The sequence below is a fragment of the Leucopleurus acutus genome (assembly GCF_964270905.1).
Source record: "Leucopleurus acutus genome assembly, chromosome: 16".
NCBI classification, from domain to species: Eukaryota; Metazoa; Chordata; class Mammalia; order Artiodactyla; family Delphinidae; genus Leucopleurus; species Leucopleurus acutus.
Window position 1 is genome coordinate 34,784,330 of NC_139158.1, and position 13,636 is coordinate 34,797,965.

The 13,636-nt window shown below is 54.5% G+C and overlaps 1 protein-coding gene across 1 annotated transcript in view; it reads left to right on the top strand.

Moving 5' to 3' along the window:
• The first annotated feature begins 561 nt into the window (after window positions 1-561).
• PPL (periplakin) overlaps window positions 562-13,636 on the top strand; it is a 43,245-nt gene continuing 30,170 nt past the window's right edge. Inside the window, exon 1 of the mRNA XM_082857125.1 lies at window positions 562-629. Coding sequence (XP_082713251.1) covers window positions 568-629 — 62 coding nt within the window. The 5' untranslated portion in view covers window positions 562-567. The remainder of the gene's footprint in view (window positions 630-13,636) is intronic.

Sequence of the window (13,636 nt, forward strand, 5' to 3'; positions counted from 1 at the left end):
GCCACACCTGGGAGGTGGGCACCCACCTGGGTTCAGCCAACGAGAAGGGAGAGCTGATGCCCAAGAGGGGCAGCAGAGAGCCAGATGGGGCCCTCAGTCAGGGGGGAGCCAGGCCCGGAGCGCGGGGGTGAGGGGGATACTGAGCACGCTCGGGAAAGTGGCCAGTGAGCCCCCGCCCGCCTGCCCAGCATCTCGAATGTCCGTGCTGGGCGGTGGGCTGTGTCCTGACAAGACCCGGTGTCCCCACCCCCAGTCCAGAGCGGACGCCCCACTCGATCTGGCCCGGCGCCGCACGAGCCTGGAAGCCCCGCCCGCCTGGTGCCCCTCCTCCGGGAAGGTAAGCACCACCTTCTCGGGAGCGGCTGGGAGAGCCAGTGGCCTGCGAGAGCCCCGCCCCCCGCGAGTAGTGACCGCGCGCCGCCGCCGCGCAGCACTCGGGGCTCCAGCGTCGCCGCTCGCTCACCTGTGCTCGCTGCTCGCCCTTTGGTGCGCACCGGGGCCTCCGCAGCCCAGTGCCCTGACCGGCGCCGCGACCCGACGTCCCACCCGCCCACCCCGAGCGCCACCATGAACTCGCTCTTCAAGAAGAGAAACAAAGGCAAATACAGCCCCACGGTTCGGACCCGCAGGTGAGGAGGCGCCCATGCGCAGCGCGCTTCGCGGCGCGCTGGGCCGGGATGCACCGCCCAGGTCGTGGGGGGCACAGCCGAGCCTCGAGGGCTGAGGGGATGGGGGGGTGCGCAGGAAGCACTGCCCTGGGAGGCCCAGGGGGCTGGGAACCCAGCCAGGAGTGCGCGACTCGCGGGAACGCGGGGCCCGAGGGCCACCCTTGAGCTGGGAAGCACCGCCAAGGTGGGGATGCGGATGGGCTGGGGGCGCCGAGGGAAAACACGCTATTTGGCACCGGAGAGTTCTAGGAGCCCAGAGAGCACTGGCTTGGGTGCTTAGAGGGCGAGGAACTTAGCTGGAGGTACAGGGGACCTCGGTGTTGCGGGGTCGCCCTTGCGCCAGGGGTCCTCCTGGGCCAGGAAGCACAGCCAGGGTGGAGAGTGGTGTGTCCTCTGGAGGACGCTACACCCAAGGCCGGGGAGTGGGGTGCGCAGGGGACCTAAGCATCGTCTAGGGGCGCACCCGGGCCGTGAAATTTAGCTGGAGCGTGAGGCGTTGAGTGGCGGGCGTTCACCAGTGCTTCTTGGAGAGCGCGCAGGTGCTCCTGGCGTCAGGCAGGCGGGGATGGGGGGGGGGCGCCTGATGGGGTTGTGCCACCTGCGGCAGCACTTCCCAGCACCTGCCATCCTGCGCTCCAGAACCTGGTCCAGGGGAACCGGTGGGTGTGGGGTCGGGTTAGGGAACCTGGGCTGAGCACCCCTTGTCCACCACCCGCCCCGGGGTCTGCGCATCGGCTGAGAGACGATGGGGCCTTCTCCCTCCGTGATTTCTTAGGGGCGTGGCTGCCCCCTGAAAAATCACAAAGCCCCGAAACTGGTGGCGTCTCTAAGCCTCGGGTTCTCAGGGCTGCCTGGGAAGGGAATAACGTGTCTCAATGTGTTTGCTTTGAAACGGCAGCCCACGTCGGTTTTAAGCCTAATGTATTCACTTCATAACTGGAGATGCTAAGATCGAGAGTGGGGGCAGAATCAGACCCTGCCTTGTCCTCTCTCTAAGGAAAATGGGGCGGGGCCTCCTAGCTGGGAGGGAGCCTTTACCAGACTTCTCTCGACAAGGGGCTTCAGGCAGGTGGGGAACTCAGCAATTGCATAGCCCACCTGCCTGGGAGTATCCACGCCAAAGTGCCCTCACCTGAGACACCCCCTCCACCGAAAGCTGTCCCTCACTCCCTCCCAGGCCCCAGATGAAAGTGAGGACACTCTGGCCTGGGCTCCCACCCTGCCCCTGTGGTCCAGTCCAGGCAGACCTGTCTGACAGGTGCAGGCGGCCTGGGCACTGGCATGGGGAGTGTGAGCCTTCCATTTCTTTGAGTTCCAGTCCTTTCAGAAACTCCCCTGTCCTGTGACCCCACTGCCCCCTCTCTCCTTTGCATTGTTTCAAGCTCAAAGACATTTCTTCCCCTCCCCTCCCAAGATTCCCGCCCCCCCCACACACACATACACGTACACACAAGCCTCCCTGGTCTTTCACATCCCCAGGGAATGGGCAGGGCCCTGCGTGCTGTTCCTCTGTGGCTGAGTCCAGCTGGCTCTCAAACCCAGCTGGGGTCCCGTCCAGTCCCTGAACTGTTCTTTCAGACGTTGCACAATCAAATGCTCCGTGCCAGGCACGGAGGACTATTCTGTTCTCCCCCCACCAAGACTGGGGCCCCTCCAGTCCTTCACACACGCACACACCCACACACCAGGAGATGGGCCAGCCTCGCCCTGCCCTCTGCCTCACCCATCGCTCAAGCTCCCCCTTCCTCCAGCTCTCCATCCATCCAGTTCCCCAAGGGCTGGGCTTGGACCTAACAAAAGTTATAATGAATCCAGACAAGCTGGGAGGGTCTTGGCCTTCCCAGCAGAGGGTAGGAAGGAAGGAATTCCCATCCTTTACAGCTTCAGGGACTCAGGGTGGCAAGGACACAGGTCCTACCCCTCTCAATACTCCTGGCCCAAAGCAGCCACCCTCTGCCCCTGGCTGAATGACTGATCTCAGCTTAGAGATCTCTTTCTCCAGGAAGCCTTTCTGATTCTCTCCCCAAGATGGGGTGAGAGACTCTTCCATCACACCCCCGTGGCCCCACACAGTCACAGCCCTGGGTAGGAGCCAGGTGCCCATGGTCATACAAGCCCAGCATGTCCCTCTGCCCCTTCCCCTTGGTGAGGACAAGTTCATGGACCAGATTGTGGGGTGGGGGGTTGCCTCTTGCCCAATTCTGTCAACAAGAATCTCTTGAGTGTTACCGAGTGCATAGCCCTGTACCTGTAACTCTAAGATGTGGTTGCTGGTCACAGGGTGCTGACCCCCAAGTTATTCTTGCACCCTGAGTTTTCTGGGGCCCTCCTCCTCTGTCTGGGGGAAGGCGGGCGGGGTTGCCAGTGAGATTCAGCATTGAGGAGGCTAGGAGCTCCTCACCTCTGGTCCCAGCTCTGCTACATCTGCTGTGGGCAGAAACCTCTCTGAGCCTCAGTTTCCTTGTCTGCAAAGCAGGGATGGTGCTAATATCTTCTGCATAGAGTTGCTGGGAGGAGCACATGTAACAATGGAGAGAATGCCCCCAGCACATAGGAATTACCCAGCCTGAGGGTCAGCATCCCTGTCCCCAGCAAAGGGGATCCAGGAACCAGGACTTGCGACCTTCACACCCAGCAGTCACGGGCTTTGGACTGCACAAATGAACAGAAATTAGTGAATGGAGAGCCCCCTTGGAGAAAGCCACCCCTCCCTGTTTGTCAGCCTTTTAGCAGCTGAAACTGGGTGTGAACTCAGCTGCTCTCATTGCCCTGGTTCCTAATGACAGGTATGGGAACTGGTGTGCACACCTGAACTAATGACAGGGTCAGGCCTGATGGTGCAGGTCACTGGGGATAGTATCCAGCTCAGCAGGGAGGGTCTCGAGGGGCCCTGGTCCTACCGCCCTGCTTTGTGGCTGAGAGTACAGCTCCAGCCAGCCCCTGCTTCCCGGCTGTGTGACCTAGAGAGAGCTGCTTGGCCTCTCTGAGCCTCTGTTTTCTCACCTGTAGAATGGGCATAAAAGTAGTACCTGCCTGGTGATATTGGCATGAGGATTAAATGAAATAATGCAGGGAAGGGTTGAGAATTATAGGAAGCCTCAGTCCACGGCAGCTATGATGATTATAACTATTGAATAAATTCGAATAGGCACCTACTATGTGTCTGGGATTGAGCTGGATGCCATGATGGACAGGCAGTGCACTGCACAACTCCAGGGGTACCATTCCCAGGCGGTGGGGGTGGATGTGGAAGAGACATTGACAGTCTCTCTGCACTTGATGGAATTTTGCTTAATTACTAGTATGGTTACAGGACTGTGTCGTGGTGGTGATGGGAGCCTGGTGCGGGGGGATGTAGAGCTGGACAGACGAGGTCTCCAGCCCGATGGCTCTGGTGCTCCCTGACTGGTCTGAAGTGAGGGCTGTCAGGGTTACGGGGAGACCTGGGCTATCAGGGAGGACTTCCTGGGGAGGTGTCTGCCCTGTCATTGGGAGAAATGGAGTGGTTAGATCCAGTTCTGGAGTTAGACTGAATTCTGCCTGTGTTTGATTTTGGCAAACAAATTTGGCCTCACTGTGAGCTTCAGCTTCCCTATCTGTAAAATGGGGCTAATTTTGCCCCTCCACACAGGCCTGGGCCCCAGTAAGCACCCAACAGCCTCGGCTCGCTTCCTGACCTCACCTGGGCACAGTCCTGCAAGAATGGCCCAGTCCTAATGGAGGGGGTGCCCTATGTGGGAGGCAGGGCCCAAGGCTTTGGAGACTGGTGAAAGAGCTGTGTGTCCTGGAAGCCAGCTGGGGTACCCTGGGCCTCTCGGTGGTTAAAAGCATAGAGTTTGATGCCATCCAGGTTTGAGTTGAAGCCCCAGCTCTGTCTCTCCTAAGCTGTGTGACCTTGGGCAGATCAGGTAACACCTCTGAGTCTCAGTTTCCTCATCTGTGAAATGGGAGTGATGCAGGAACACCCAGCTGGTGAGGTCACTAGTGGATCAAGCAAGATAATGCATGTGATGGGCCCAGCCCCAGACCAGGGCTTACAGTGGGTGCTCAGTAAATCATGGCAGCCAATATTGGTAATCACACACTGCTGTTAAAGATGAGAATGGTGCTGAGACCAGAGGTGACCAGGCAGCTGGTCTTCTTCCAGCTGTGGAGGCTACAGCCCAAGTGGCGCAGGAGGTCAGCTGACTCTCATTCAATCACCCCAGCATTCACATGGACCCCCACTTAAGAAGACACATGGAGGGGGACTTCCCTGGTGGCGCAGCGGTTAAGACTCTGAGCTCCCAATGCAGGGTACCCGGGTTCGATCCCTGGTCAGGGAACTAGAGCCCACATGCATGCCGCAACTAAGAGTTCGCATGCCACAACTAAGGAGCCAGCGAGCTGTAACAAAGGAGCCCATGTGTCACAACTAAGACCTGATGCAACCAAATAAATAAATAAAATATTTTTTAAAAAAAGAAGATACATGGAGAAACTTCCCTGGCGGTCCAATGGTTAAGACTCTGGGCTTCCAATTCAGGGGGCATGGGTTCAATCCCTGGTCACGGAACTAATCTCCCACATGCCGCGCAGCACAGTGTGGAGAGACACTCATGCGCTGATCAGTGAAGCTGGAAAGCTTGAACAGTTTGGGGGAGGGCCCTGTCAGCAAAGCCCACCTCCCACCATGTGGGTGACCAGGACCGAGTGGTCCACGCAGCCATTTCTCAACACCTACTGTGCTCCCAGCATGGCCATGGACGTTATAGCATCTCATTCTGACACCGAGCCTGCCAGGCTGGTGGTGGTGTCCCATTTCACAGAGGGTAACACTGAGGCCAATAGTAAAGGCACTCACCTTGGGCTCACAGCTCACAAATGGCTGATGTGGGGGGCTCAGGGCCCCTGGGGAGGGAAACTAGGTCTCCCCACCTGTACTTGGGGCTGGTGGCAGCTGTCTCTGGGACTGCTGCAGGCCAGATGGTGGAGTCATTGGGTTTTGTATCCCTGACTCCACCCAGCAGCCCTTTCTGCCTCTCCTCTCTCTGGCTTTGCCCTCACTTGCCCAGTTCGCTTGGCAGAAGGAACGAGACCTAGTAAATTAGATTCAGAACAGAACAATGGCTGCTAATGGTGGCATTTCAGGCACGTCAGGGCACTTATCTGGGAGCAGGGAGTTTTGTGGGGAGAGGCTGAGCTCAATTCATACCTTTTAGGCAACACTCTAAGGAGGGTGAGGGACCTCTGGAGGGCCCTGGGGGCTGGGGGAGAAGCTGCCTTTGGGAGCGTTTCCAAGGCTCTTTGTCAAGGGAGGAGGACCCAGGAGTCCCAGCTCCTCTCCGCTCTAGGCAGGGCTGTGCGGGGCGTTGCCAGTGCCACCTGCCACTCTCCCAGCCTGCCTGCCCCGGCCTGTCTCAGGAGTGCGAAGACAGAAATGGTCCTTGGTCTTTGTTCTCTCTGCTTTTGATGGGTCTTCTGTCTTCCATCCTCCTGAGCCTGGGGAGGGAGGCCCCAGGTGCCCCTTCCTGCCTCCAGGCAGGTAGAGCCCTTCCCTTTCCTGCATGGGAGGGCCTGAGCAGAGAGTCCCTTGTCCCATCCCCCATCTTCTGTGTGCTCCATAAACAGGCTGCAAGGGCTTCCTTGGCACGGTGGTTAAGAATCCGCCTGCCAATTCAAGGGACACGGGTTCGAGCCCTGATCCGGGAAGATCCCACATGCCGTGGAGCAACTAAGCCCGTGCACCACAACTACTGAGCCTGCGCTCTAGAGCCCATGTGCCACAACTACTGAGCCCACGTGCCACAACTACTGACGCCCGTGCGCCTAGAGCCCGTGCTCCGCAACAAGAGAAGCCACCGCAATGAGAAGCCCATAAACTGCAACAAAGAGTGGCCCCTGCTCACCGCAGCTAGAGAAAGCCCACGTGCAGCAGTGAAGACCCAGCACAGCCAAAAAATAAATAAATTTATTTATTTATCTTTTTAAAAAATGGAGGACAAGCCAGAGGTTTCTGGATGGAGAGACACAAAGGGAGAGTCTCAGAAGTGGGGGAGGGGACAACAGGATGGGAACTGGGAAAGGTGTGAACACATGACAGCCTCTGAGGTTGAGTCCTAGCTTGGAACAACCTCCCTAAATTATGACTGTATTGTCCTTCTTAGATAATATTACCCTCATCTGTCTTTTCCAGGTGAGGCTCAGAGTTTCAGAGTCTCAGCTGCTATGAGCTGGGAGCAGGCGAGCTGGCTGGTTGGGTGTCCCAGCTGGTCGCCAGCCCATCCTTTCCTGGGCAGAGGGTTTGTCAGGTCTTATATGATAAATGCACAATGGGCTGCTCGCTGGCCAGTAGCTCCACCCCATCAAGGCCTGCTGACCCTGGAAGGCTGAGCAGCTGCAGTAAAACAGTCACGTGCAGAATTCTTTGCTGCGCCAGCAGCCTGGGCTCAGATTTCAGACTCATGGCTTTTAAGGTTCTCATGGCTTCTCCATCCTGGGCGTGGAGACTTTTTGGTTCTAGTTGAAGGTTGAGGAAGGATTCTGAGTTTATGCCACCAAGAACAGAGCGGGCTGCAGTCCTGCTGCTCCGGATAAGGAGCTTGACTCTTCTCAACTATAAACTGGGCAACAAAACGCCCATGTTACTGAGAGGGAAGCTGAAGCTAAAGGCAGGGATGGAGGGCTTGGTGGGTAGAATAGAAACAGCCTGGGTTTGGGAGATGCAGACCTGACTTCCAGGTCCAGCTGTGCCTCTTGTCAGCTGTGCTGCTGGCCACATTCCTGCCCCACTCTGGGCTTCATGAAGGCAGGGACTTTGCAGGCTGTGTGGTCACTGCCACATCCCTGGAACGATGCCTAGCACACAGCAGGTGCTCAGTAAGCAGTGGTGGGAGGTCTGTTTTGAATCTGCAAATCAGAGGTGTGTAGGATAATGGAGAGAACTGGACGTGACATGTGTGAAGCATCAGGCACATAGTAGGTGCTTCATAAACCAAGGCCAGTACTCCTTGTCCACTGGTCTCAAACCCGGAATGACGTCGTAACAACCGGGAGTGTTGAGATTGGCTTGAGCCCCATTTAAACCTTGCAGAAATCTCCAAGACACGCCTTGGTGTTACCCAAAGTGGCTTGAACTTCTGTGTGTGTGTCTGTAATGAGAGCCCCAAAGCACACACTTTTGGGGAGGTCTTCCCTGGGCAGAAACAGATTGGGCCATGAAACGGAGCCGGAGTTACTACACCAGCAGCCCTCTCACTTTAGAACCTACTTCCCCAGGATTTATAGACAGTAAATTCCTCCACACCCAGCTAATTACCATGGAAGTTTCTAGTAGGGAGCCTATCAGTCAGTTGACCAGTCAATCTGGTATTTGTTGGGTGCTTCCTGGGTATTGCTTTCTACAAGACTTCCTTCCTGCAGAGACCTGGGGATTCTTCCTCAATCTGCTCCCCTAACCCTGTAACACAAGACTGTGGTTCATTCCCTTGTTCCCAGCCCTGCCTGCACGTTAGAATCATCTGAGCTTTGAAGGTGATGCCCAGGTCCTGTTGCAGACCAGTTAAGTCAGAATCAGTGAAGCAGGGCCCAGACTTCAGTCTTTTGATGTGCAGCCATCAAATCCCATGTTTTCACTGATTGCCTTAAGTATATGAGCAATATAACTTGTCCATAGAGTTATATGCACCTTGCTCTTCCTTTAAAAGAGCTAAAGCAGCGGTTGCCTAGTCTGTCGCACTCTCTTCTTTTATTCTCAACCTTCCTGTGTTATTTTGTTTTAGGTACATGCCTTATAAAATGGCATAGAGCTGGCTTTTTTTTTTGTCTTCCTGTTCTCACCTGAGAGTCTTATCTTTTAGCAGGTGAATTTAACTCATGCACATTTATTGTAATGAATGATATGTTTGGACCTACTCCTGCCATATTATTTTGTATTTCCTATTATCATGCTTTGTCTTTGTTTCCTTCTTGCTCTTTCCCTGCATTTTATTGGACTGAGCTGTATTTTCACAATTAAGTTAGGATACAAGGCCTAAATGGGGCAGAATGGATGAAAATACCCTGACCCAGGCAATCTAAATCTTTAGAATTACAGTTATTGGGGTGCTTTTCTTAATCCTGCCTATTAGACCATAAACTTCTGGACAATAAGGACTTACTTATCTTTTGGTGGGGGCTCTTTCATAGCCCTTAATTTCATGCCTTGCATAGGCTTGGGGCTCAATAAATAGGTGTTGAATTGAGCAAACATTTAATTAATTAATTAATTAATTTATTTATTTATTTATTTATTTTTGGCTGCATTGGGTCTTTGTTGCCACATGCGGGCTTTTCTCTAGTTGCAGTGAGTGGAATCTACTCTTCGTTACGGTGCGCGGGCTTCTCATTGCAGTGACTTTTCTTGTTGCGGAACATGGGCTCTAGGCGCACAGGCTTCAGTAGTTGTGGCATGACTTGGTAATGGAGAAGGGCTTATCCCCAGGGCCTGTAAGAGGGGCAGAGAGAGGACAAGGATTTGGGGGTGGGGGTGAAAATTTATTCAGCAATTACTGAATATCTAGAAATATTGACGATCTGAAAAACTGGCGGTGGGTGGCAGCAGTCACCAGCATAAACGCTGACCTTCTGGCTCCAGGGAATTCTCCCTTCCTCCCCAGGCTCAGCTTCTTTATCTGCACTGCAAGCAATAATAGTACCAACCTTGATGATGGGCTGTTAGGATTAAAGCAGGACTGCGTGTCGGCGCTGGGGTTTCTTCATACCATTTCCTTCCCCGCAATGGCCCGTTCAGAGGGACAGGCTGGGAGCCCCTTGTGGTGACATCTTAGGAGAATGACTCACCCTCAGCTACCACCACTGATTGTTACTCAACCACTGGGTTTAATTATACTGATAAAGATGCCAACAAGACGTAAATCATCACGCCTCCCCTGGGTGGTGCACGCCTTGCTGCTTTGTCCCGCCTCCCCAATATCTCCTGTCACTTTGTGGAATAGTATTGACATCCCCCATGTTCTGAGGAGATGGCTCTGGCACCTGTTCAAATCTTGGCGTTATCACTTTTCAACTGTGTGACCTTGGGCAGGTTTCTTAACCCGTTTGAGCCTCAATTATCTTCATCTGGAAAATGGAGAGATAAGAATTGTTTACGTGCTATAAAATGTCTGCTCAATTCAATACCTATTTATTCAGCCCCAAGCCTGTGCGAGGCCTCGAATTAAAGGCTACAGAAGGGCCAACCCAAGAGATGAGTAAATCCTTTTCGTCCAAAAGTTTATAACCTAATACACGGAATTAAGAAAAGCGCCCCAATTACTATAAGGGTGCCCTTCTCCCAGGGCTGCGAGATTTCAGCAGATGTTGCAGGAAAGGGCTGAGTGGGTGATGGGCATCTAGTGCGTCCTCTCAGTGTTTGGTTGTTCATATTCAGCAATCATTTCTTGCACCTACTGTGTGTGCCTTTGTGGCAGGGGCAGGGCAGGTGTCCTGGAGTGATAGCCTTCACTCTCTCAGCCAGGCAGTGTTTAAAGGAGGTGGAGGCTGGGAGCCACCTAGCCCCCAAGATGAGCTTGGAGGTTGCCTGGGAGCCGCTTAGGGCCTGGCTGGCCCTGGAGGCAGCCTGCCTACATGGCAAGTAGGAGGCCAGACCCCTTCTCTGGGCTCTAGGAGGGGCGAGGCTGAAGAGGCTGGTTCCTGGGAGAGGTGTGGGCTCCTGTGCATTCCAGGCATTCCGAGACTGATCCTCCCCGCTGGCACCTACAGAGACAGAATTAACCCCAAAAGGGAGGAACCATGGACATGATCAAGGGCCAGAACATGGGGATTGACTCAGGCCTGGAAGGTGAGGTGGCCCTGGCCAGGGAGGAAGGGCCGTCCCCATCAGACACACTCTTAACCTGCCAGTTCCCATCTCAACACCTGGAAAGAGAAAGCAAGTTGGGCTGTGACCGACGGGGTGGGGGTTATGGCAGAGCTGTGGCCTCTCCGTGGTGTCTGGGGTGTGAGCTGTTCCCTGGAGTGGCAGGTCAGGAAAGAGGCTGTTCTCTCAGGCAGGAGGGAGGGATGGCTGGAGCAGGTCACATGCCCCTGGCTCTGCCCCATGGCCATGGGCAAGGATGCTACAGCTCCAGTGGCCTGGAAAAGGGTGTGGGGCTGTGGTCTGTGTGCCCTGGCACTGCACAACCAGGCACCATGCTCTGATGGGCACAGCTGGGAGCCCTGGATTGTTTTGAAGTCAGGCAGCCAGAGACCCATAGATGAGACCTGGCCTTGGCCAGGTGTCTGGCCAGCCTGTGTGGGTCTGGTGGGAGAGTGGCAGGAAAGGACCTTTTATTACATGTCCCTAGGTACCAGGCACTAAGTGAAGTGGATAGATGCTCTGAGCATCTATCAGCTTCGTTATGGCAGAACTGATGGGCTGCAGTCACTATGGGCTTAGAGCAAAGCGCTCCAGAGGCCCCAGAACCACCCAGAACTGTGCTGTCCTATTTGTTAACCACCAGCCACATGAGATGTGCTTAGAATAAACTGAGATGTCCTGCAAGTGTACACCACGTGCCAGACATTGAGGAACTTACTATGAAAAAAAGAATGTAAACTATCTCACTAATAATGTTCTATTCACTAGCTGTCAAAATAACATTTTAGCTATATGTGGTTAAATAAAATAGTGTATAAAAGTTAAGTTCATCTGTTTCTTTTTATGTTTTTCATGTGGCTACTAGGAAGACTTAACTACAAATATACTCATATTCTGTTTTTATTGGGCAGCGATGGCCTTGAAAGCAAAGTAACATAGTGCCGACCCCACCCGCTTCTGTTTGCTACCCGGTCAGTAGATGCAATAACCTCACTGTGCGGACAAGGAAATTAAGGGTAGGCAGGTGAAACAAACCTGAGCCTTTGTGGTGTGACAGCCACGTCCAAGGTCCAGAGTGCTTTACAAGGATCATCTCCTTGAATTGTCTCAACCCTCTGGGTGGGGCTGATTCTTATACTCATTTTGCAGATGAGAAAACCGGGGCACAGAGAGACTAAGGAACCTGCCCGAGCCCAAACTCAGTCTACGTTCTTTCCCTGGTCCAGGCTGACTCAGTTTCCCTCCCTGCAGGCAGGATGGAGAGGAATGGGCCAGTTGGTGCAGGGTGACCAGGAGAGGGAGAGCTAAAGGCAGCAAAGGTTGGGGCGGGAGAGGCAGGTCCTGGGCAGGAGAGCGAGCTCTCTTCTGAGAGTGTTTGGGAGCATTGGCAAGTTTGAGGCCGGACAATGGCGAGATCTGGTTGCATCGTTGAAAGATCTCTGATAAATGTGCCGAAGCTGGCTGGGGGCAGCGAGAGTCAGGGTGCAAGGAGATGGTTGGGTGTGGCTATTGGCATTGGTCCAGGTGAGAGGTGATGCGCTTGATCAAGGTGAAGACCTTAGGGCCCGAGAGAGGATGGGAGCACAGGGCTCTGTTCCTAGGTGGAAGCAGGAGAGGGAGAGGCAGGGATCTGGGGTGGTTCTTGGGGTTCTGCTTAAACGACCTGGTAGATGAGGCCTCCCCACCCTTCCGTCCTGTGGTTTCCCGGATGCAGACAGGGGAGAGTTCTCAGAGCAGCAAAACTCATGGTAGAAACACCCTGAACCTCTCAAATCCCCAAACCTAGTGACCTGATCCTTAGTCCAAACTCAAGGTGGTTGGGCCTGGGAGCCGCATCCTCCTTGCAGCCTCATTACCCGTATACGTGCATGGCCTCTCCCTGCAGGAGTCGGAGGAGACATTTCCAAATATTGAGGTTACTTGTGAATTCTCCACGCCCGGGCGAGGTGACATCCACAAGGTGGAAGCAGAGTGCGTCTGGGCTTGCACAAGCATCGGTGTGGATGGTGTGGGTGGCCCGGGGTCTTTTTTTAGCTCTCCGTACCCGTGGGTTCTCACATGGAGCCTTAGCTGCTGGCCTTTATCTGCTCCTTAAAAGGAGCCCAAATCCCTGGGTGGTGACTCGGGGTGGAAGCAGAGAACCCCGGGCTCCCTCCAAGGCAGCACTTTGTATCCCCTCTTTCTCTCTCTTTTTTTTTATAAATGTATTTATTTATTTTTGGCTGTGTTGGGTCTTCGTTGCTACATGCAGGCTTTCTCTAGTTATGGCGAACTGGGGCTACTCTTTGTCGCGATGCGCGGGCTTCTCATTGCAGTGGCTTCTCTTGTTGCAGAGCTCGGGCTCTAGGCGCACGGGCTTCAGTAGTTGTGGCATGCAGGCTCAGTAGTTGTGGCTCATGGGCTCTAGAGCGCAGGCTCAGCACAGGCTTAGTTGCTGTGGGATCTTCCCAGACCAGGGCTCGAACGCATGTCCCCTGCATTGGCAGGTGGATTCTTAACCACTCTGCCACTAGGGAAGTCCTCTATCTGCTCTCTCAATTAACTGCCCCAGCCCTGAGGGGTGTGGACTGCCATGACCCCCAGTGACAGATGGGGAACCTGAGGCTCAGAAAGGCTAAGTAACTGACAGTTTAACAAGGACTGTGTCAGGATCTGAATCTAGGCTGCCTGCCATTGGTCTGGGTGCTTAACCACTAGGTTATACTGCAGTACAGCTATATCGTGGGAAAGGGCCAGGGGCTCCCCACACAAACTATAGCAAGAAGAAGTGACTAGTGGTGGGTGGGGCTGAGGGTCCTCTGAGACGCCTGTATTCTCTTTCTTTTTGCTCCATATGGAGCATCTGCAGAGTCTGGGTGACCTGGAGTGCCACCTCTGTCCTCACTTCTCTAGTTGGCATCCCTGCTGGCCCACTGACCAGACCACAGGCTGTCCTGGGCTGCCCCCTGGACATCACAGCACTGGGTTCCAGCCCCAGCTCCCCACTCTGCAGCTGACCTCTTGGGCTGTGAGTGGCCACCTGCAAAGCAGGTCGGGCTGTGGTTATTGAGTTTCTAACTCCCGGTGACGGAGAGAGCATACCCGACGCCACTTGAGGCTCCCAGGCCGTCTCCCCACAGTTCCAACACTC